The 23,169-nt window shown below is 42.3% G+C and overlaps 4 protein-coding genes across 4 annotated transcripts; 2 read left to right on the top strand and 2 right to left on the bottom strand.

Moving 5' to 3' along the window:
- Window positions 1-245: 245 nt before the first annotated feature.
- LOC109481191 (lys-63-specific deubiquitinase BRCC36-like) lies at window positions 246-3,023 on the top strand. Its single transcript, XM_019783705.1, has 6 exons — window positions 246-419; window positions 975-1,182; window positions 1,549-1,637; window positions 1,879-1,943; window positions 2,198-2,329; window positions 2,721-3,023. The coding sequence occupies exons 1-6, from the start codon at window positions 315-317 to the stop codon at window positions 2,926-2,928; spliced, it is 807 nt and encodes a 268-aa protein (XP_019639264.1). The 5' UTR covers window positions 246-314; the 3' UTR covers window positions 2,929-3,023.
- Window positions 3,024-3,440: 417 nt separating this feature from the next.
- On the bottom strand, window positions 3,441-7,460 carry LOC109481539 (COMM domain-containing protein 2-like). Its single transcript, XM_019784126.1, has 6 exons — window positions 7,301-7,460; window positions 5,919-5,996; window positions 5,603-5,685; window positions 5,087-5,260; window positions 4,571-4,640; window positions 3,441-4,131 (listed from the first exon to the last, which is right to left on the bottom strand). The coding sequence occupies exons 1-6, from the start codon at window positions 7,365-7,367 to the stop codon at window positions 4,004-4,006; spliced, it is 600 nt and encodes a 199-aa protein (XP_019639685.1). The 5' UTR covers window positions 7,368-7,460; the 3' UTR covers window positions 3,441-4,003.
- Window positions 7,461-8,567: 1,107 nt separating this feature from the next.
- LOC109480883 (centrosomal protein of 63 kDa-like) lies at window positions 8,568-19,608 on the top strand. Its single transcript, XM_019783216.1, has 21 exons — window positions 8,568-8,580; window positions 8,715-8,724; window positions 8,776-8,959; window positions 9,585-9,680; window positions 9,973-10,116; window positions 10,519-10,632; window positions 11,253-11,411; window positions 12,069-12,164; window positions 12,531-12,676; window positions 12,817-12,984; window positions 13,101-13,445; window positions 13,732-13,818; window positions 14,144-14,200; window positions 15,437-15,554; window positions 15,958-16,155; window positions 16,503-16,589; window positions 16,794-16,865; window positions 17,276-17,418; window positions 17,962-18,110; window positions 18,678-18,781; window positions 18,959-19,608. The coding sequence occupies exons 1-21, from the start codon at window positions 8,568-8,570 to the stop codon at window positions 19,118-19,120; spliced, it is 2,652 nt and encodes an 883-aa protein (XP_019638775.1). The 3' UTR covers window positions 19,121-19,608.
- A 1,015-nt stretch (window positions 19,609-20,623) lies between these two features.
- On the bottom strand, window positions 20,624-22,959 carry LOC109481163. The gene is made up of 2 exons (XM_019783669.1): window positions 21,508-22,959; window positions 20,624-21,180 (listed from the first exon to the last, which is right to left on the bottom strand). Exons 1-2 carry the CDS (start codon window positions 22,933-22,935, stop codon window positions 20,827-20,829), a joined length of 1,782 nt encoding a protein of 593 aa, XP_019639228.1. The 5' UTR covers window positions 22,936-22,959; the 3' UTR covers window positions 20,624-20,826.
- Between the last annotated feature and the right edge of the window lie 210 nt (window positions 22,960-23,169).

The following is a 23,169-nucleotide window of genomic DNA, read 5'->3' as shown; positions in this document are numbered from 1 at the left end:
ACATAACAGTTATATATTCTCCCCTTTTGGAAAAGTAAGAACTTCCACCGCAGCCACACAAGAAAATGTTGTTGTTTTTTCTCTGGTGATTTTATAAAGAGTTGCTTCAGTTATCAAAAGCTGCAAAAAAATTCGCAATATAAGTGTAATTTAGTTTATTCTCGCAAAACAGAACTTTGAATGATTTCTTTCGCTAGAAACTGAAAACCACTGAGATTCGTTTTGCTGCGGTGCATATTGTGGAAACCGGAAGAAAAAGGCGAGAGTAACCGAAATCTGCTTCTAATTTTACTGTACTTATTTGAGTAAACGCGATGTCAGTGTCTTCTGTTCACCTGGCCGCTGATGCCTACATGGTGTGTTTAACACACGCGCTGTCTACGGAGAGAGAGGAGGTGATGGGACTTTGTATTGGAGAGGTGAGTAAAAAAAGATCAGATCCCCCCTCCCCAACTCCAAATATCCATCATAAAAATAGGCGCCTAGCGCGTCTCCACCATGCACCAAAGCCGTGTGTCTGTCAGTGTGTGTGTGTGTGTGTGTGTGTGTGTGTGTGTGTGTGTGTGTGTGTGAGTGTGTGTGTCACTGTGTGTCTGTGTGTGTGTGTGTGTGTGTGTGTGTGTGTGTGAGAACAGCAGAACTCGAGAAGTTGTGGCTAGATCATAAAATTATGATATTTTGTGATATGTGCTGGTTGGCATCAGATTATATACCCCCCAGCAGCTTCATGTGGTACTGCATGCAGCAAAAGTTCTGGCTTTGAAATCTTGTGTTCTACCTCTAGACATGCTAGGGTCATGCTTTTTGGTTGGTAGATTTTACTGTGAAGTAAATAGGTTATACCTTGAAGTATATCATCACTATATGCATTTTCTACTTCCTAAAATTGTGGTATATTTGTTGCAAAATAACACCCTAGTGACCCTACCCTCAAATTAGTGCTCCCTTTAATGACCTTGAGCTGTTCCCCCCAGGTTGACCCCAGCAGGACAGTCCACATCTCTGCTGTCATCATGCTGCGAAGGTCGGACAAGCGGAAGGACCGGGTGGAGATCTCCCCGGAACAGCTGTCCGCGGCGTCTACGGAGGCTGAGCGGCTGGCCGTACAGCTCAACCGACCAATGAGAGTTGTCGGCTGGTATCACTCACATCCACACATCACCGTGTGGCCGTCACATGTGGGTGAGTTGGGGACCAATGACAGCAACATCATAGATCTGTTAGGAATTCAAAGGCTGTAAACTTAGCCTTTTTGTATTTTATCTGACCCTTATAAGTTATAATTACCTCTTCCCTCAAAGAAAAGTCAACTCGACAACCTGGTAAAAGCTCAACCAAGGTGTGGTCTTGTAGTTAAAGTTGTTGACTTAGAATCTAAAGCTAAGGTTCTGGCCTTCTGGGTTCGAATCCTAAGCAGGCAACAATGTTGTGCCCTGGGAAAGGCACTTTACACCAGTCCTACAGTGCATTTCCTCATTTGACTCAGGTGAAAATGGGTATCCAGTTTTGGTAACAAACTGACTGCTGTTTTCTTCCCTTCCTCTGCAGATGTTCAGACCCAGCAGTCCTACCAGTTTATGGACGACTGTTTTGTTGGGCTCATCTTTGCTGTCTTCAATGAGGACAAGGCCACAAAAGTATGGAACCATCTTACCATATAGTATCTCTTTAGTAGCCTTGTTGTAGCCAGACATTGTAGGCTACCAGTATGTCTACAGTGAGAGCCTAATGTCTTCAAGCCAGGGATCTTTACTGAGTAGAGGGTTCGAATAGTTTTGCAGTGTGTAATACTTTAATTTCTACCAGGCTATACTCTATACAGGTTACCACATTATTGTTATACCACTCACAAGTATTTGTTCCCATTCCCCCATACAGAGACACCAGGTACAGGTCACATGTTTCCAGTCTATCAACCAGAGTCCAGAAGGGGAGCCCCCCATGTAGGTCCTTCCATATTATACCAACCTAAAGCATAGCATGATGCAGATTATTTGTCCAGCAGACATCACATGTATCATCATTTGTTTGTTTTTTTATGATAGAAGGAGATCCCACTTTGTTATTTGTTGTTGTTTCATTATTTGTTTGTTTGTTCACCAGGTCATCTTCTTTAGGTATTGACTGAGAGAATAGTGATCCCTTTGTTGTTTGGTGTTGTATCATTATTTGTTTGTTTGTTTATTTTGTCCCGTAGGTATGAGAGAATAGAGATCCCTCTCCACATCTTACCTAAGGACACCATGAGCCGGCCGTGTCTGGAGTCACTGGTGGAGCTGCCTCAGATCTTCTCACAGGAGGAACAGGAGGCCTACAGCAGGACGTTAGGGTGAGTAATTGTCCTTCCTATTCACCAAGGAGCAAGGTGGTCTGATGGTTAGGGTTGCTGACTAAAGGTTCTAATCCCTACATGTAGCAGGCCCTAAAGTTGCTTTTTTTTGTTGTTTTTGTTTAAACCTTATCTGTTGTTGTGAAAAACTTACTACATGTACTGCAAATCGTGACACCTTTATTGGTTGTATTTCATGTTAGTGGGAAACAGACATTTTCATGGAGTTTTAAATTCGTGGTTAGATTGATTATGTAGTACAGTAGTCTACAAGGAAGAAATATTCGTGGGGTCATAAATTCACAGTGGAGACATCATCGCAACATCAAAGCCACCATAAAAGCTTCACGATTTACAGTATTTGTTCTGAATTCTTGTACATTTTTTACAGGGAAGGCCTGGACCTGACCACCTGCATTCATAATGGTACAGTCTACATGCAGTCCCTCAGTCACCTGATGGAGGTGCTCAGTGGGTCTCTAGTGCAGACACTAGAGAACAGGGTACAGTACAACAAGAACAAGGTAAAAAGACTGAAGGAAGAGAAGGAACAGTTGCAGAAAGATCTAGAGGAGTTTCAACAGAAGAGCCAAAAATAAGTGCTATATACAAACTGTAAGAAAACAGAATATGTGTTAGAGTCACAATTTAGGACATGACACATTATATTTATTGTTGAAAGTAAATATCTTACTAGTGTACAATGTAGTAGTAGATCTTGTTGACTGTAGCAGTAGTTGTTGTTTATGTGTCATGCATCTAATATGTATAGATCATAAGATAAAAACACATATTCACTACATTTTATAGACAATTGTCTTATGTATGCATCAGGTATTCACAAAGACTTCAACTTTATCAATTTGCTCATTATTTATGAATCACGAATGTTATTGTCCAGTTTAAATCTGAAGTACAATAAACTGATATTGGACCACTGTTACTATTTTCAACTCTGTACTGAAAGAAAGACAGTAGAAACAGTGTTTTGTACATTGAATAATGTCATTTTATTATCATACAGTTCAATATATATGTGTTGGCAAGAAAATATCAGTGTCACAGAGTAACGTACAGTTAGCATGGACATTTCTCACAAAACATAATCAGGCATTAAAATACCTACGGCTTCTACCACAAAAAGGCTTGTGGTATCATCAAGAACAATCTGATATTATATCTAGATTGGTAAATCTGTGAACAAATCAAAATGCGTTCTCATATACACAAATAAAGAGCTACCATCCATCCATTGCAGTGAACAATTCGAACAATCACTTCTGTGTTTTCATGACTTTATTAAGGGCTTAACATTGAAACCATCAAGCCTCTAAAATTAGAAAAGCACATTCATGTACCTGAAAATTAGCACTGATCACTTTAACAATCATTAGAGAGATCTGTAATAAATGCATGAGCTGCAGACTTATGTTCCTGACAATCTGTGTTTCTGTGAAATCCTTTTCTGCTTGTTTTGATGGGAAATGTTATTGTAGACAAATTCTTACCTATTACTTACATTATGTTTATCTGTCAAAACCAGAAAAGACAATATTCTTTACATTGGAAATTTTATTTTGTTATCATACAGTTCAATGTGTGAGTGTCGGCTAGAAAATACCAATGTCACAGTGTAGCTAGCTTAGCTTATTGTTAGCATAGATGTAGACTTTATTATTTTATGTTCCTGACGATCCGTCTGCAGTGGGTGGACTTCATCTCCGAAAGAGCGCCCTCTAGCACCTGTGTGAGGTGCAGCAGGTTGACAGGGTCTGTCTGCAGCACCTGGACATCCTTCTCACCTACAGCAGACAAGCAATAGACTTTGGATTATTACATAACATAAGGTAGTCATTGGCTGGTTAAATAATGCTTCAAGCAGCCCTATCTTAGGTGGGTAAGGTTACTAAAAGCTTGGTGGCCAACACTTCTAAGTCAGGAGAACTGGGAACATCTTAATCCTGTTGAATTGATCTTTCTTTGAATTAAGACATACCAAATATTACCAGACTGAGGACTGTCTATATGTATGGCCACAAGCTTGAGCTCTTGGGAGGAGTCCACTCAGCCCTTGACACAGATTGTGAAACAAACAAGTATTTGTTTCTATTGTATGATAAAATAGTGTTAGCTCCCTCAAGTGAGAAAAAAGAGTGCAAAGCTAGTAGTAAAAGTACATGTAAGTGAGGGGGTGAAAAATGTACGTACTATACTTCAACTACATAATTTGTAGTATTTTACCTGAGTCCTGGGTGTGCAGTTTCATCATAAGCCTGGGGGTAACCTGGTGTCTCAGAGTCCTACCAGCAACCTGAAACAGCAGAAGATGAAAAATGCAATAAGGAAGCATACCTGTCCTTGGTGCTGAAAACACAATACTGAACACTTATTGTTACTTCACAGTTTCTTGTGCTGAGTTGTAGTCTTTTCATGGAGTGTATTGGCTTCTTTAACATGCTTCAGTCATGACAAGGGACCTTCAGCTTTACATACATGTATTATCCTAGAGGACATCAAGATACTCAAGGGGAAGGACAAAACCTTTGGACCTGATTAGCTGCTAAGTGTTTGAACTCAGTTACGCAAAACAAACAAGTGACGTTTGTCCCTCACCACGATTTTCAGTTTCTTGTGTACCGATATCTTATTACCTGGATGTCTAACCTTCATTGACATACAAAACTAGTATGTTACACCTAAACATGGTTTACAGAAACATGCCACAACACAAAAAGAGTTTTTCTTTTTGCCCCTCACCGTGACCTCGAGCCTCCACTCCAGGTTGTGATAGTGTGGCAGGTCCATGCTCATCTCAGACAGAACAGTCCTGATCTCCCCACGGTTACTCAAGTACAGCTGCAGCAGCACCGAGCGCAGGTCATCACTGAACCCCAGCGTCATGATGGAGTCCTGGAAATCTATCTCTGAAATCTGACAGGAAGATAAAGATGAAAATACACATGTAAATGCAATGTGAAAGACATGCTTTATGACAGTTTGACTACATCATACTTTTATAGAAGCTCTAGTACTAGCCTAGCATGACTAAATCCCAATCCTAATCCTAGTGGATGAGAACTTTGGGAGCAGCAAGCTAGCAACACATCTAGCAACTCCCCTGGCATATCATCTATCATTTGGCCAATTTCTACACTTTCCAGCCACTTCCCAAAGCCTGTTACAGTCTAAATTTACCCCAGCCAATGCGAATGGCTCTCCAGTGTGAGAGGTGCCACAAGCTCTTACCATGTTCCTATTGACGCCTGTACTTACCATGTACCTAGCTGACTCTGTCAGTAAGAACATCAGTCCTTCTACTCCATGCTGTACTGTTTCTGATGCAACTCCAAGTTTTTCTACAGTGAAAGAAATGGTTTTGATAAGGTTTGAATATTACATAAAAAAACAGAGTGAAAATCTTTTACTTGATGATCATGAACATGCATTTCCTTTGCATTTTTACTCCTTGTACATTCTTAGGATTTTATCTATTCTGACCAAAGAGGTTATGAGTTGCATTCAGCAACTTAATGATAATATAAACTAAGTTATACTAAGTTTCTACATGTATACAGTATAACTTTCTTACGTGCTGCTGACTGGTAGAGTTTGGGGTTTGGTCCAGACCGGATGAACTCCATGGCTATTCTACAGAACTCTTTCACAACTGCAAGAAAACATAAAAAGATATTTTATGATTATACAAAACATTTAAAAGAGTGCAACAAGGAACGCAAATGATTTTACTGTGAATTCGTCATGCCTTCAGCAACTTGAGCAAGTAACTCCATGGCTATTCTACAGAACTCTTTCACAACTGCAAGAAAACATAAAAAGATATTTTATGATTATACAAAACATTTAAAAGAGTGCAACAAGGAACGCAAATGATTTTACTGTGAATTCGTCATGCCTTCAGCAACTTGAGCAAGTAACTGAAGCCATACTCCCGGCAGACCTACTTGGCACACTGGGTCTAAATTCTGAATATCTCCTCCCGCATGAGGCGTTTATATAGAGGGCTTCGCGTGGACGAAGGGGTTTGGGTGGATAATGGTAGCGGGCAAATACGGTTTCTCCCGAAATCTATCGCCAAATAAACGCCGGACTCTGGGGCACCCAGGGTTAACCGCCAGGCGTGCTAACAGCAACACAACAACCCGCCCCCCAGTAACACTAACCAGCGTGCCAGGCCCTGCAGCGTGCCTTTGCCGGTACTGTGGGGCCCAGTGGGGCCGGTAAAATTCGGTGGCCAGCTGGATACGCGCGCCAGGGGGCTGTTGTTGTTAGCGGGCCGGCTAGCTGAACAGGCCACACCAGCGGTACTTTCCTGGATTTGTTCCATTTGATTTCGAAGTTGTTGAAAGAATAAATAATGGATAGAGATCAACTTCTTTTTGTCTTTTTTATTGTCTTCATCTTATGTAACCGCCTTCGTATTTCAGACAGCTTATGCATGAAATTCGCTTGTATTTATATTTTGAACATGTCCAGTTTTGACATATATCTGCTGGAGTACTCTGTATTGATACTAGTAACTGTTAACGTGATGATAGCCGCCATCGTGAAACGCCTAATCTGCAGTACAGTAGCATATGCCTTCTGACTGGTTAAAAAGTGAAAACAAAGAAGAAATCATGTCAATAGAGCCCAAAATGGAAGATTTAAAAAATCCTGTCAATAGTGCCAAAAATGGCACTGCTGACAGGACGATCCTGTCAACAGTGTCAAAAATGGCACTGCTGACAGGACGATCCTGTCAGCAATGCAGTATTTCCTGTTATTGACAGGATCGTCCTGTCAGCAGTGCAATATTTTCTGCTATTGACAGGATCGTCCTGTCAGCAGTGCAATATTTTCTGCTATTGACAGGACGATCCTGTCAGCAGTGCAATATTTTCTGCTATTGACAGGACGATCCTGTCAATAGCCTCAGGCAACTTAAATTGAAAATGATTTTGCAATACATACCTTCCACCTCGACTTCATTCAAGAAGCCTAGATGCTCCTTATGCTCGTCTGCTAACACTAGAAGCATGTTCAGGAGTCTGCTCGCCACTAATTCAGCAAAAACGTAAAGAAAATTTGCAAAAAAAAAGCAACGATTCCCCTCAAAAATTGAACCCGGAAGTCCTGTGACCACACGTGCCGTTTTACGGCAATAGTTTACGACGGTTAGCCGATGCCACTAAAACAGAGGCAAATTTTATAAACATTTGTTTTGACATCATTAGAGGCCTTATGATACATATTTTTTACAAAAATAAACCTATTCATATATCTTTGTTATGAATATAAAAGATGTAACTATTCAATTCAATTTTATTTCTATGAAATCTATTGATTTCAAACACCCCTTTGTTGAAAGTGTAGCCCTCCTATATTGTTTTCCCATGAGTCTTAGCGGATTTGGAGGGAGGTCCGAGTTCGAAATGCACAGAGACGTAAGTCAGGTTAGATTTGGTCGCTTAAAATCTTATTTTGACACCCTTAGGATAAAATTTTAGAATCTCAGTCGTTGTCATATTTATTTGAGACTATTTAGACTAGATTAGAGACAGGAAATGGTTATAAAATCGCTGTTTGAAGGTAGACTTGTGGTCTCTTTGCTAAAGCACTTCGAGTTAAAAAGTTTCTAGTTCTTATCATGTTGATCATGTGTAGCGTCCTTAGAAACAAAAGAACAGGCGGACTCCATAGCTCTGTAACAACTGTTAACAGGTTATGGTAATTAAGTGTCCTTCAAAGAAACAAAGACAAGATGAATTAAGAGTTGTAAGCTTTATCAACAAACATAATTTTCAGACACTTTTTCTTTGGGTTTACGGAAAAGGATGGGCTTGCCATTTTCTTGGGGGGGGGCAGTTCTTGGTCAAGGAAATTCCATATCAGAGGCCAAATCTCATTGGGACTCAGAAAGGGTAGCATGTCTATTGTAGCCTGGCATTCTAGGCAGCTCAGCCTTTTCCATAAATCTTGTTTTTTTATTCTTCTAACTTTTACAGGTGTCATTGGTTTCATGAACGGTGATTGCTGAAAGTGACACAACATGGACCAGAGGGCACTTTTACAGGGACTGGAGAGGCAGGCTGGAATGTCGTAAGTGTAAACTTTCCTCATTAATTATAAAATAAGATCTGATTTGCATAATTGTCATCTGATCATGACAATCTGTCAACGACTTGAATTATCTTCTTCTAAAGATTTTTCCTAGAGTTCCTTAAAGTTAAAGGCAGAAATGTACAACAAAAGTCATTCCTTCACTTAAAGAAAGCATACACATCCTTAGTCTAATTATTCAACCGTTGGGACGCCACAAGTCCACAACTGATCAGATCAGACAACCACTATTCTCCACCTTTCTCTGTAAATTTCACACGTTAAGTTCAATACTAGTATTTGTCCATTCTCTGATGTTCATTGTGATGCCTGTCTGTCCCCTGCAGCCTCCCCAGTACTGTGACCTCCTGCCAGTCGGAGCTTCAGGAACTGATGCGGCAGATCGACATCATGGTCAACAGTAAGAAGGCGGAGTGGGAGAGAGAACTACAGGCTGTACAGGTTAAACTGGACGTCAGGGACAAGGAAGTTCTCATGCAGAGGGCCACACTGGAGGCCAAGCATCAGGAGGTACGCTGTTTGTTTGTTTGTTTGTTTTTGTTTACTTGGGGAACAGTAAGAAGGCGGAGTGGGAGAGAGAACTGCAGGCTGTACAGGTTAAACTGGACGTTAGGGACAAGGAAGTTCTCATGCAGAGGGCCACACTGGAGGCCAAGCACCAGGAGGTACGCTGTTTGTTGTTTGTTTTTGTTTACTTGGGGAACAGTAAGAAGGCGGAGTGGGAGAGAGAACTACAGGCTGTACAGGTTAAACTGGACGTCAGGGACAAGGAAGTTCTCATGCAGAGGGCCACACTGGAGGCCAAGCATCAGGAGGTACTATTTGTTTGTTTGTTTACTTGGGGAACAGTAAGAAGGCGGAGTGGGAGAGAGAACTACAGGCTGTACAGGTCAAACTGGACGTCAGGGACAAGGAAGTTCTCATGCAGAGGGCCACACTGGAGGCCAAGCACCAGGAGGTACTGTTTGTTTGTTTGTTTGTTTAAGTCTTTGTTTACCTACTTGAAATCTGGATGTCAGGCACAAGGGGGGCCACACTGGAAGCCAAGCAACATGGGCTGAGAACCGGCTAGATACGATAAACGATAAAAAGCAATAAGATTGTTGAGAAGTGAATCATCCACCCTTTTTTCCAGATCGGTAATTTGCGTCAGCAGTTGGAAGGGTTTGAGAGAGCCCAGCGGGACCTGGTGGCTCAATATGAGCAGCAGGTGTCAGGACTGAGGAATGAGGTGAGTCAGAAACAGGGAAGGGGAACTATACACTTATGATATTCATAAAGTTCAGCAAAGACAGCAATTTAATGTTACTGTCAGTTCGTAAGTGTAAGTATAGGTGTAGGTGTATGACTATATAAACTTCTGTATCTGTATCTTGATAGCCAGTATAACTGCCCTTTGGCATAACACACCATCTTTAAGATATATGCCTGTAATAGATTAAGGAGTTTTTAAGTTAAGTTTAAGAAACAATTTTGAACTAATTTTTTATTATACTTATAAAAGCTCTCCCTTCTTGACACAGCTGACCAACTTGAAGACCAAGTATGAGAAGCTTCAGCGGCACCAGCTGAAGAGGTCATCAGGGTCGAGTGTGGAGAAGGACAGACTGGCGGCTGAGCTGAGGGACAGCAGGACAGAGATAGAGGCACTTAGAACCAAAGTAGAGGTGAGAAATGAAGAACAGAATGGCACAATGTATCTGTGTACAAAGTTACTACATACTGGAATAAAATGCCTCTTTCAGCATTAAGCAGCTATCTGAATGTCTAAGTCACTTCAAAATGGACTGAGTAAGTTCATCCAATCCTGATGCCAGACACAACATGTCCAAAAGGTATTTCCATAAAAAGGTTTAAGGTAGTCCCATAGCCATTTTGAATCTGCAATAGCAGTGGGTTCTTGATCAACAAACTGTGTCTAAGGCACAGTATTGGTAGGCAGTGCCCATCCATCTTTTTCCACTGCTAACACCTTCAGTGTCTAGAGGTCACTGAGTGAATTCATGATCCAATCCCGATGACAAGATACAACATGTTAGTAAATCGCTTGTCCCATTATACGCTTGTAGGATTATCGTGGGCGCGGGAAGGACTGGGACAGCCAACGAAGGTCACTCCAAGGTCAGATCCAGAGTCTGGAGGCACAGAGAAAGACTCTGGCAGAGAAGTGTGAACACATGCAGGTAGGTTCATATGCTGTGGAGACTAAACTATTCTTAAAGGCACCCAATGCAATTTTAGGGCAGTGAAATAGAAATATTATACTGATGAGAAAATCTGTCTGCTATTGACATTTACTTTGCGCACATGCCATTTCTTAGCACATTTTCATCATCATTTCATCCTTGAAGCGTTTGAAATAGCCCAAAGCAAGCTACGTGAACTGTCTCTTTATTTTTTACATTCCACCCGTTGGTTGAGCCATCCTTGTAGATCCTACTATACAAAACAAGCACTAAAAGCATTTTCCATCAGTGAATCCCATTTTTTACCTTACTTTGCACCTTGTACAATTGTTGTGCAATGAAGTATACTTAGTATTCTCAATAACCAATTTCTTATAACGTACATCTGTTGCCATAGCAACAGAGCCTGAGTTACCAGTCTCAACTGAACAAGCGCCGGCAGATGATGGAGAGTGTGGAGTCGACTCACCAGGTGCAGCTGGTGCAGCTAACAACCTCCTCCAGATTTATGAAGATGCTCCCTTAAAGCCTATTACTATTTAGCATTGTCTAATGATATCAGATAATCATATATTCTCAAGATCTAGTTTCTTAATATGACTTGTCTGTTGCCATAGCAACAGAGCCTGAGTTACCAGTCGCAGCTGAACAAGCGGAGGCAGATGTTGGAGAGTGTGGAGTCGACTCACCAGGTGCAGCTGTCCCAGGTGACAGAACAGCTGGAGCGGGCGCGCGATGACATCAATATGCAGGAGGAGACCATGGAGAGACTCAAGGTTTGTCACACCTTTTTCTTATAATTAGGATTTACATCTGTTGCCATAGCAACAGAGCCAGTGTTACAAGTCGACTCACCAGGTGCAGCTGTCCCAGGTGACAGAACAGCTGGAGCGGGCGCGCGATGACATAAACATGCAGAAGGCGACTATGGAGAGACTCAAGGTTTGGCCAAGGTTTTCTACATCTTGCTTTGTTTAAATGAAAGCTCATCTGTGTGAACTTGGTGGAATCCATAGTTGTAGAGTTTGAGCTTAGTTCCAACACAAAAAAAGGAACTCGTGCACCTTAACTTTTCAGGTAATCTCATCAACCTTCGCCAGGTACATATATATGATTCACTTGCCGATGTTTCTTTGTTGTTGAATAGTAAAATTACTCTATCCACAACCATTTGTTTGATGCAAGTCAACGTTTTGATGTCCGTCTGTTATCTTCAACAACAATTAAGAAAATGTTAAAAATTTCATTAGGTTGGTGAAGCATTGAAGTTCTTTCATTTACAACCATTGTCATCTTCACCAGGGCTAATATGACTGGTTTACAAATGTACTGTTCACTGGAACTAGGTGTTACTTACACTGTTACAGTAACATCTAGCCTCAGTGCACAGTGAACCAGTTGTAGTTCCATCTTTAATACACCCAACCTTGTAGGCTGAGCTGGATGATACCATTTCTTCTAAAGACCAACTCCTGGGGGAGAACGAACAGTTGAGGGAAGACCTAAGAAAGGCACAGAGGGATAACAGGGTACTATGTCTTATCTTTATTATGTGAAGTTTATATATTACATTATTATCAAAGTTGGTGTTGAACCCTCTGGTCAACCTTTAGCCTGGATGCCAGTTTGCCAGTGTGCTTGTGATAATACTAGACTAAGTACAATGTCATGTACCAGTAGGTGACTGTCATACTTATACCTTAAGGTTTGTACATGTACATGTATGCCTACCTCCAGTCTAGTAAAGATGTCCCTGCTGTACTTGGTGATAATGTTTTCAAGGAAAAAAATTTGTTTTTTTGTACTAACAGTAACTGCCTATTGATCTATGGTATCAATGTATCATAATGATGATGACAGCAGAAGAAATATCCCGACTCGTTGCCTTACTGTAGAGGCTGGAGGACGAGGTGAAGAGGCTGAACCTGGAGTTGCAGTCCCGAGATGACCTGATTCAGGCCGCTGAGAGGGACCAGAAGAACCACAGCAAGGACCTGTCACGTCTGGAGGAGTCTCTACACATGAAGGATAAACTCATCAGGTAACACAGCACTACACATGGCTGTACACATGGCACTACACATGGCACTACACATGGCACTACACATCCAGGCTGCCGAGAGGGACCAGAAGAACCACAGCAAGGACCTGTCACGCCTGGAGGAGTCTCTACACATGAAGGATAAACTCATCAGGTAACACAGCACTACACATCTCACTACACGTGCCACTACACATGGCACTACACATGGCACTACACATCCAGGCTGCCGAGAGGGACCAGAAGAACCACAGCAAGGACCTGTCACGGCTGGAGGAGTCTCTACACATGAAGGACAAACTCATCAGGTAACACAGCACTACACCTGCCACTACACATGCCGCTACACATCCAGGCTGCTGAGAGGGACCAGAAGAACCACAGCAAGGACCTGTCACGCCTGGAGGAGTCTCTACACATGAAGGACAAGCTTATCAGGTAACACAACACTACACATGGCACTACACATGGCACTACACATGGCACTACACATCCAGGCTGCTGAGAGGGACCAGAAGAACCACAGCAAGGACCTGTCACGGCTGGAGGAGTCTCTACACATGAAGGACAAACTTATCAGGTATGGGTTACTGCACTACATGTGGCACTACACATCTCACTACACACGCCAGATGCCACTAAACATGGCACTACACCTGACACTACACATGCCACTACACATCCAGGCTGCCGAGAGGGACCAGAAGAACCACAGCAAGGACCTGTCACGTCTGGAGGAGTCTCTACACATGAAGGACAAACTTATCAGGTACACAGCACTACACGTCACACTACACATGGCGTGGCTGGAGGAGTCTCTACACATGAAGGAGAAACTCATCAGGTATGGGTTACAGCACTACATGTGTCACTACACATGGCACTACACATGGCACTACCCATGGCACTACACATGTCACTACACATGTCACTACACATGCTGAAGGAGTCCCTACACATGAAAGACAAACTCATCAAGTACAGGTTACAGCACTACACATGTCACTACACATGAAGGAAGATGGTAATAATATTATGCTTTTTTCTCAACACAGATCACTAGAGGATGCTACTAGGAAAGAAGAGGCAGCTGAACTTAACCAACTCAGGGAAGAACTCAGTAGCTGTAGGTCAGAAGCCAGGTACACACAGCTACAAAATCTTTCCATATTTGTCTTTCTTGTTTATATTTGGAGTACCTATTAACAGAAAATTCAGAATTTTTTCTTCACAGCAGAATAGTTTAAACAGTTTTTAAGTCTGTCAATTACAAAGATTTACTTGGCAATCTAACATTGTTATACTTCATTACAGCTACCTGCAAGTCAGCCAGAATATATAGATGCTTTTTCAGGTTACGAATTGATGTAATGTAGGGCAAAATAATAAGTAGTTAGCCTGGATACCAGTCTTTAGTGGAAGGCTACACTGAATTCCATGTTGCTGTGTGTTCCTGTCCTTATGCAGAACCTGCAGGAAAAATGAACAGAGACTCCGAGAGGAGGTTGACAGGTTACAAGCTAGGTACAGTCACAGAGTCATGCATGATGAAATTCTCTCTCTCTGCACGTAACATAATCATACAATCACCACAAATTGCACTGCATGACAAATTCCTAATCAAATTGGATGTAGCTTCTAGTGTTAGCTTTATGTAGCTGGTAACAACTAAAGTATCCCAACTTAGTTGAGGATAGTTTAGTTAACCAATTACACGTAAAGCATGCATAATCATACAATCACCACAATCTAATGCATGACAAATTCTTAATCAAAGTAGATGTAGCCATTAGTGTTAGTCTTAGTTGGCCCAATCAATTCGTCTCACTGTCGATTATTTAGTTTAGGCTAGTTTAGTTGACCAATCACTAGTAAAAGCATGCATTATCATACAATCACCACAAATCCTATTGCATGGCAATTCCTAATCAAATTAGATGTAGCAAGTAGCCTAATTAGCCCAATGAGTTTGAACAACTGTCCATAATTCAGTTGATAGTTTAGTCGACCAATCACTAGTAAAAGCATGCATAATCCTACAATCACCACAAATCCTACTGCATGACAAATTCCTGATCAAATTAGATGTAGCTGGTAGTGTTAGCCTTAGTCAACCCAATCAATTTGTCCAACTTAGTTGGGGATAGTTTAGTCGACCAATCACTTGTAAAAGCATGCAATCACCACAATTCCTAATGCATGACAAATTCCTAATCAAATTAGATATAGAATGATGTTAGTGTTAGCCTTAGTTACTAGTAGCGCAATCAGTTTGTCTAACTGTCAATAATTTTGTTGAGTTACTGTTTAGTTCACCAATCACTAGCCTTAAATTAGTTCTGTTCCATAATTCAATCAATCAACCCTTCAATCAAAATTGTTCCTGTTACTAGTGTTAGTACTGCTATACTAGTATGGTTCCTGATCTGATGTACACGTGACCAGGCTCTTGCTGTAAAATATGGGCATGTTGTCAGAACATACTGCACTTGTGTGAAATCTGTAATGTATTGTGCATAAAAAATAAATAATAACACTGTGGCAGGACATCTTCTTTTAGAATGACATTCTGTGTATATACTAGTTACTGTAGTTGTGTCTTAAAAGATATTTGGCAAAATTCTGATGCAACGTTGACCTAACGCATGAGAAGCTGTGAAAAATCCAGGTTTCGCACAGATACAGTATGTTCTGCCGCCATGCTTATAAAAGATCATTGAATGTACACTCAGTAATGCCTCTGCCCCCCTCCCCCTGTAGTCTGCAGTCCTCCCAGACTGAGGTTGCCCACCTGAACACAGAGCTGACAGGCAGGATACAGGAGATCCGCAGACTGGAGGGAACTGTGCTCAGGGAACTACAGACGGAGCTGGACAAGGTAGGTGTACAGATGTGTCCTCTTCTGACCAACATGTGTGAAACAACACTTTTAAAAATCTTTGAAAAAAATGTCATTTACTTGTTCATTAGATTCGTCCTATACATTTCGAACAAGAAATCAAGAGATATTTCAGACTTCAAGGAAGTATTTTGTGTTTTGTGACCATCCCCATTCTATGTCGGACCTTTTGACCTTTTCTTCCTGTCAATCATCCCACACCCATGTGCTATCAACTTGCTCTGTCACTGGCAGGACAAAAGAACACAAAGTAACCCAAAAACAGCTTAGCTTGTAACCCAAAATAATGGGGTGAACTTTCTGATTTCTAAATTATATGTTTATCTAATCCTAATACAGTGGCTCCTATGGCTTAATCTAGAATAAAAGATGTTTGTTGCAGTCCCAGGGCAGGTTAGCTCAGGAGGAGCAGTCCCATGTGTCTGAGGTGGAGGGGATGAGAGCCGAGCTGTCCCACCTGACAGCCGACCTGCACCAGCGAGACGTGTCCATCGCTGAGCTGAGTGAGAAGTCATCTCACATGGAGCGACAACTCAGGGACACCAGCGATAGGCTGGACAGGAAGGGAGCAGAGCTGCAGGTGTGTTTTGCTTCAGGCTAGGATAGATAAAACCTTTACCCATAGGAAACTATTATGATGAGATTGAAGGCCTAAAATAAGTAAAGTACCCTGAAGCTTACCGGTATTTCTAAAACTCTTCCCCACCAAATATTACAAGAAACCATGGTAATTGATCATGCAACGAAAACATGGGGGCTTACAAGCTGAAACTCCCTGAACAGAGGACAAACAACTCAGCACTGTCCCTACTTAACTGGTGGACTGGACAAATTTTGACCATACTGGGATGCTGGTTTGGTTGTGTTTAGCCTTAGTGATCATATTGAGTCAGTAGACTGTTTTACTTATATGCTGGTTGTGTGTAGGTGACCATGGCCCAACTGGAAGCTCTACGACTGGAAAATCGCCACCTCAGAGAGCTGACACAGGCTGACCAGAGATCAGCATCCAAGGTGGGGAAGCAGTACTACTACATGTATGTTTGTATATTAGGCTAAAATGTACCTAAACACAATATCAGCTGGTACAAGTACGTGTATACAAAGGTCTAGGTTAACTTAAACAAAATAAGCCGTAGTCTTCATAATGACAGATGCAGGCTTTTTTTTGTTCCATAGTGTTCTGTGTTTATTAAAATTTTAATTCTTTTCCCCCAGGACTTGAGAGAGGCTGAGGTGAAGCTGACTGAACTACAGGGAAGTTACTCTGCCTCTGTGGCAAAACTTGAGGTAATATTCTTTAGCTTGAAATCATGTGTGATCAAGACATGTTTAACACTTTCTCTGCTTGGAATGTAGCAGGTAATTGTACATGTGCTCTTAACTTGCTCACTGGTCCAAGTAAGCTTCACAACAAGTAAGGTGTATTGAAACCAACTAGCTAGTAAATATTTTACTCAGCATGTGGGTGGGGAAGATTGACAGGCAAAAGGACAGGTCAAAGGATCAGACACAGTAAATGGGGTGAACTTGAAAGCACATGAATGGGTGACAGGCACAATGATGGGGTCAAAAAGTCAGACACAGGAAATGGTGGGAACTTGAAGGTTACAAGAACCCAAAATACTTACATTGTAAAAGTCAGAAATCTCGATTTTCTTATTATGATCTGTCAACCATTTATTTGTCTGTGTCTGCAGGAGGAGAACCTGCGTCTGCGTGAGGATGTGTCAGCCCTGCGAGACCAGCTGGAGCTGAGCGAACAGACCAACCAGGAGAAGTACAGCGCCGCGCTCCGACAGACACAGCGCGCTATCACTGATCTCAGGACTAAGGAGGACAGGTCAGGGGGTTCTACTTACAGTTTTGTGCATGCTGAAGTTTACTTCTAGTCGACTATTAGTTCTTTTCCCAACATACATCATGCTTTTCTCCAGTCCCCTGAGTGGTTGTCTTGGGCAGGTTTGGATGTGTTTGCCTTTTTTATTGTTCGACTTTAGGCCGTCTACATTGCAACATCCCTCCCACTATATTGTCAGGCCCCTAGAACTTAGTAGAAGCTTGATGACCATGACACCTCTGGTCTATGGCAGATTTGGGAACATCTTAATCCTGTTGATTTATGCATATGCTAACATGGTCATGTTGATCTTACGGTTTTTGTGCAAAATCTAATATTATAAGCTTGATATATATATATACAAATGTACATCCCATTGAATATCGGTATATTGTGCAATATGTATATCCCATGTGTATCACATATAGCTTTATGTTGTTTGTAATACATACAGAAGAGTACAGTGTGCACTTGTTACATGTATGTCCCATTGAAAATCTGTACAGTGTGCAATGTATATCATATCGTTGTTTGTACTGCCTACAGAAGAGTGCGCAGCATCCAGGAGGAGAGTGACAGGAAGCTGAGAGCCCTGCAGGATAAACTGGACACTACGATTGGTCGATATGAGCAGGAGCTGGATGGAGGCAGGAGGAGGGGAGGATCACAGTCAGACTCTGTTGTCAGCTTTAGAGGTAAAGTATACATGTACCTGAAGATAGAGGGTTTCGCCTCTTTACACTTGAAGAAGCCACACAGGCAAAACTGGTCGTGTGACAAGGCTGAATAAAAGTTCTAAACGGGAACTATGCGGCTCCAGATGTCTTACTGAGGGATGACTGCGTGTGCGAGATGTCGGTTAGCTTGAGAAATGAATCCCCTCTACTATACTGTACCTAAAGATAGAGTTTTATCCAATCATTTCTCATCTTTTGGTGAAGAAATTTGTCAGCATTCTACTTTGTACAACTTACCAGCCTTTATAGCTTTTTTTTTAGTACACCTTCTTTGTTGCTTCTCTACCAAAAAAGACTTGTGCTGCACTGATTCTATCATCCGTTGCATGCTGAGCAAGGCCTCTACTGAATGGATGACTCCATATCACCACTCAGGTTTGGCCAGTGTGTCTGTTCGGATATAAAGTGTGTGTGGGACTCAGTCCAGTCTTTTTAGCATGGAAGTGACAAAACGTACTGAAGCTAAGCTAGCAGGCATCGAGGCTATCTACAGCTACATGTAACACTGTATAACCTAATCTTCAGGTGCAGAGGATGTTCACACTGGGAGCCCCATGGAGCACATCTGGGCAACTCCAACTCGCAAGGACAGTCAGGGAAGAGAGTCACCCTACATATCAGGGATGGAGGTACATGTACTAGTAGTATTATTGGTTTCATTGTTTTTATATGGTATGATTTTGTGTATGGTAGCTCTCTTAAGTTTACATCAACCGAGCATGTCAACGCTAGACACAACTGAAGAATCTCTCATTCACTCACTCCTGAATTCATTCCAAAGAGTTTAATTCTCAAATCTCTTCCAGAGCCCAGTTCCGTCCAGACCCGAGTCCAGGGCTTCGGTGGCAGCTCGGTTTCTTGCAGAAGAGGAGAAACACGGACTGGAACTGGAGCGAAAACTGGACTCACACATAACCGAGTTTAAAGACGCTGCAGATAGGACCATCAAGAAATACTCAGCCAGATAATACAGATGAAACTTCTGCAAAATGTCATGAATGCAAATAAAGTTTCCAAACATATACATGTGTACAATCTGTATACATGTTACTTGTATAGGTTGAGTTTTTATTTGAAGAGCAGTACCATTTCTATAACTGTTACAAAACTGTTGTTTAGTGGTCCAGGGTGAATAAATATTTTTACATCTTGTACAATTCAACCTACATGACTGTATACTGTTTTTTTATGGATAATAATAATTTGATTGGAGATCAAAGGTATAAGTACTATCAAATGTATATTTCAAAGAGTTTCAAACCTTACAGTATTACCGTATAAAAGGGTATGGAATTAGGTGTTATTAAAGTTGTTAACTGTTGGTTGTATTTCATTTTTAATTAGCTTGTGTGATAGTATATTTAAGTTGAGTGGTTTCATTCATTGATGAAATATGAAACATTGTACAGACTATTAAATGATGTTACATTCAAATTGATGCCTTAAATAAATGCAGAGTTTTCATGTTCATGATTCTTCAATAGTTGCATTTTTCACCATTTTTAGTGTGCTTCAAAGTATGGAAGAAAGAAAGAGAATCACAACAAAACATGACAAGTAAAATGTTGAAACCTTTAATTCAATTACTTTCAATGTATACATGTGTTTCTGGTGTTAAACATGTTCATATTAACGTCATGTATCAATTTTCCTACATAGACATATACATGTACCTCAAAAAGTTCATAGCTCTAATATAACAGCAGGAATTATAATAATTTTTTTTCTTTGGAGTATAGGACACAGTATGATCTTCCTTTAACTTCACACATATTATGGCACAATGTCTATTAAAGTGTGTTAAAAAATTATCATAATCATAGAATATACATGTATCATAATATTGACCGAAACTTTTCTCATACATACATTTACAAACTTAAGGTGGACACAATACATGTATTACAAGGCAGGAAAGGGTCCAGCAGTGAAGTTAAAAATGGAAGAGACATTTTGCTTTCTTGCTGCATTGAGGTTCAGAATCTTCGGCTGTCTTTCCATGCAGACAGAGCCCTTCTGAGGGAGTCCATGGTGTCATCTGTGGTCCCAGCTCTCTGTTGGGATGTTCCTGCAGGATCAGGACTCATCTCTGACTGCTGTAGTCCTGTGTGAAGAAGAAACAGAAAATCTTAGGTTTCAGAATTGTGGAGTGTGTGGAGGGTGTGTATTGAGTGTGTGTGTGGAGGGTATGTGTGTGTATTGAGTGTGTGGAGGTTGTGTGTGTGTATTGAGTGTGTGTGTGGAGAGTGTGTGTGTATTGAGTGTGTGTGTGTGTGGAGAGTATATGTGTGTATTGAGTGTGTGTGTGTGTGGAGGGTATATGTGTGTATTGAGTGTGTGTGGAGGGTATATGTGTGTATTGTGTGTGTGTGTGTGTGGAGGGTATGTGTGTATTGAGTGTGTGTGTGGAGGGTATATGTGTGTATTGAGTGTGTGTGTGTGGAGGGTATGTGTGTATTGAGTGTGTGGAGGGTATGTGTGTGTATTGAGTACATGTGTGTGGAGGTTGTGGGTGTATTGAGTGTGTTTGTACATTTGCCATTGCTGCAAGCAAAAAATGAAAGTGTTTGCAAAACAAACTTTAAGGAAACTTTAAGGAATACAAAATCTTTGCAAAAACCACTAATCCTCAACAATTTTCACCCAAAATTTCATTAATACGTATTCTACTGCATTAATAACAGTTTCTTTTCAGGCAGCAAAGAAGTCTGATGGAGAGAACCTGACCTGTCTGAGTGGATCCTCTTGCTTCTGCCTGCTCCCCACTGTTCAGACTGGACTCCAGACTAACAGACCACTCGTGCTGTTCAAACGACATCAGAGACGGACTCTGGTCATCGCTGTGTTCTACCTCCTCCTGCAGGGTGTCTGTGTCTGCTAACCGTCCCTCTACCAAAGATGAGCCACTGTCCTCCCTCTTTTTTCCCTCCTCGCGTAGTGTTTCATCCTTATCGTCAGCGATTGGCCCTTCTATCAGGGTAGACTCCACCAGTGTGAGGTCTGACTCTTCTAGTATGCCTCTCTCCTCCTAAGACAGATAAAAAGTTAACTTTTCTGCCTCTGCATAATATCTGCACTTATGATCCACTGCAAGTCACAAGTTCTATTTGCATAACCTGTAATCACAGAAGCAATGGATTGCTCCTCCTATTGCTTCTGCAATGGAATGAGCAATGGCCGTCACTGACTTTGAACAGTGAAAAATTTGGGTATAAAGTCCAATCCTTTCCTTTAAAATTTTCACTCTACACAGAAGAGTAAAATACTGGAATAATGCGCATGATAACATGTAGAATTGAAGCTGTTTGTAACCTAGCCTGTGTACTGGCACTGAAAGAGTCAGGCTATTTCCAACCTTTGGCAGAGCTGGGCCGAAATCCTCCCTCTCCAGATGTGACAGGGCGCCCTCCAGCAGGATCTCCCTCTCCCTGCGATGGCGTTCCCTCATCGCCTGAACATCATCACGGAGCTGCTGAGAGGAGACAAACCCACCCGAACCTCCTCCCGGCGTCCGCATGGTCTTCAAGGGTGAAGAGGTCATGACGTTTGACCCCTGACCTATACCCTTTGACCAAGAGGTCAAGCCGGGAAACCTTTGCCCTTTGACAGGTGACCCCCTGATGGAGGAGAAGTCGCTCAGATGGGTTGAATCCAGGGTCGCGTCGCTTGACGGTTTTAATGGCGCGAAGCTGCCAGGAGACTGAAATTGTTGCAGCTTCGGCGGCTTTCCGACTTGCGTGTGGTCGGGAAGAGACTCCAAGGTGGGGTCGTGAGCGGGTTTCAGTGGCCGGAAGTCATCGGAGACAGAACTGAAAGAGTTGAGACTTCGCTGTGTGAGTAGTGGACCTCCCTGTTCACTACCCTCGGTAGACACCATCGACACAGCACTGGAGGAATCCTCAGACTGCCTTCCTCTATCCTCCTGGCTATAATCTTCCACCCCTCCTCCTGCAGATGTCTTAATCTCACCACTCTCCTCCAGCTTTTGAAGCGGGGCAAAACTGGCCTCTTGTAAGGACAGTGGTTTGACAGAGTAATGGGGGAAGTTCGGGTTTCCGATATCCGAGACATCCAACCCCTCACTGGAAGACGAGAGAGCGTCCACGGTCGGGAAGAAGCTCTGGGTTGCCAACGAGGAAAACAAGCTTCTCGATTGGTCGATTCTGGCCTGAGACATGGCCCTCGGTTGGCTGGCCAGCGGGGAAAACACGCTTCCGAGCGGTTGCGGGGCTGAGGATCGAGAACTTGATGGCAAAGACAGCTTGTCGTCGATAAGCTGGGACAGCCGCTGAGCAAGATCGCTATACTTGGTTCCCTCCATTGAAAGGGTTGGCTGTGACGATGGCACAGGTGCTGTAGTGGTAGACAGGCCTGTAGTCGTTGGTTGGCTTGTTGTGGTTGTCGCTTGTTGTACCGGTTGTCTAACGGAGCTATAGCCCAGCACCCCTCTCCCTACGTCTGCAGCAAAACTTGGCACATTCCCTGCTCCTAAAGATGCGATCCCAGGCTGTTGTGTTGATGGGGGGACCCTTGAATAGCCAAGTGTTGACTGAGTGACAGCACTTGATACCACTGGTTGCAAAGTTGCTGCCGGTATAGCTGTTTCAACCCCACCTGGTATTGCCAAAGTGGAGGAGATGGGTGGAGTGGTTGCCCGGGAAACATCGTCCGTTACCATGGTAGCGATGCTGCGTGGCTGTGTGACCTCGGGAGGGGACAGGAGCAGGTCGTGCCACGTCCTCCTCTGGCTCTGGGTCAGGGAACCCTCAAGGTCGAGGCTCATGGATCCAAGGTCGTCCTGATGAGCAGACCTGTGGGGATATGATAGCGTGAGTGAAATTTCTTGTGCTCCCTGACATACATGTACTACCTATTTCTTTTGGCACAGCCACATTCATCGTACGATATTGTATGATTTTGATGCCGTAGAATTTACAAGCAAATTTGCTTCTTTTGAAATGTACATATATATGAGGACCCAGGTCAACAAGGAGTGAAGAAGAATACATCAAAGAAT

The sequence above is a fragment of the Branchiostoma belcheri genome, unplaced genomic scaffold (genome assembly GCF_001625305.1).
Source record: "Branchiostoma belcheri isolate BF01 breed outbred unplaced genomic scaffold, Haploidv18h27 scaffold109, whole genome shotgun sequence".
NCBI lineage: Eukaryota > Metazoa > Chordata > Leptocardii > Amphioxiformes > Branchiostomatidae > Branchiostoma > Branchiostoma belcheri.
This window is presented reverse-complemented; position numbering and strand designations above follow the sequence as displayed.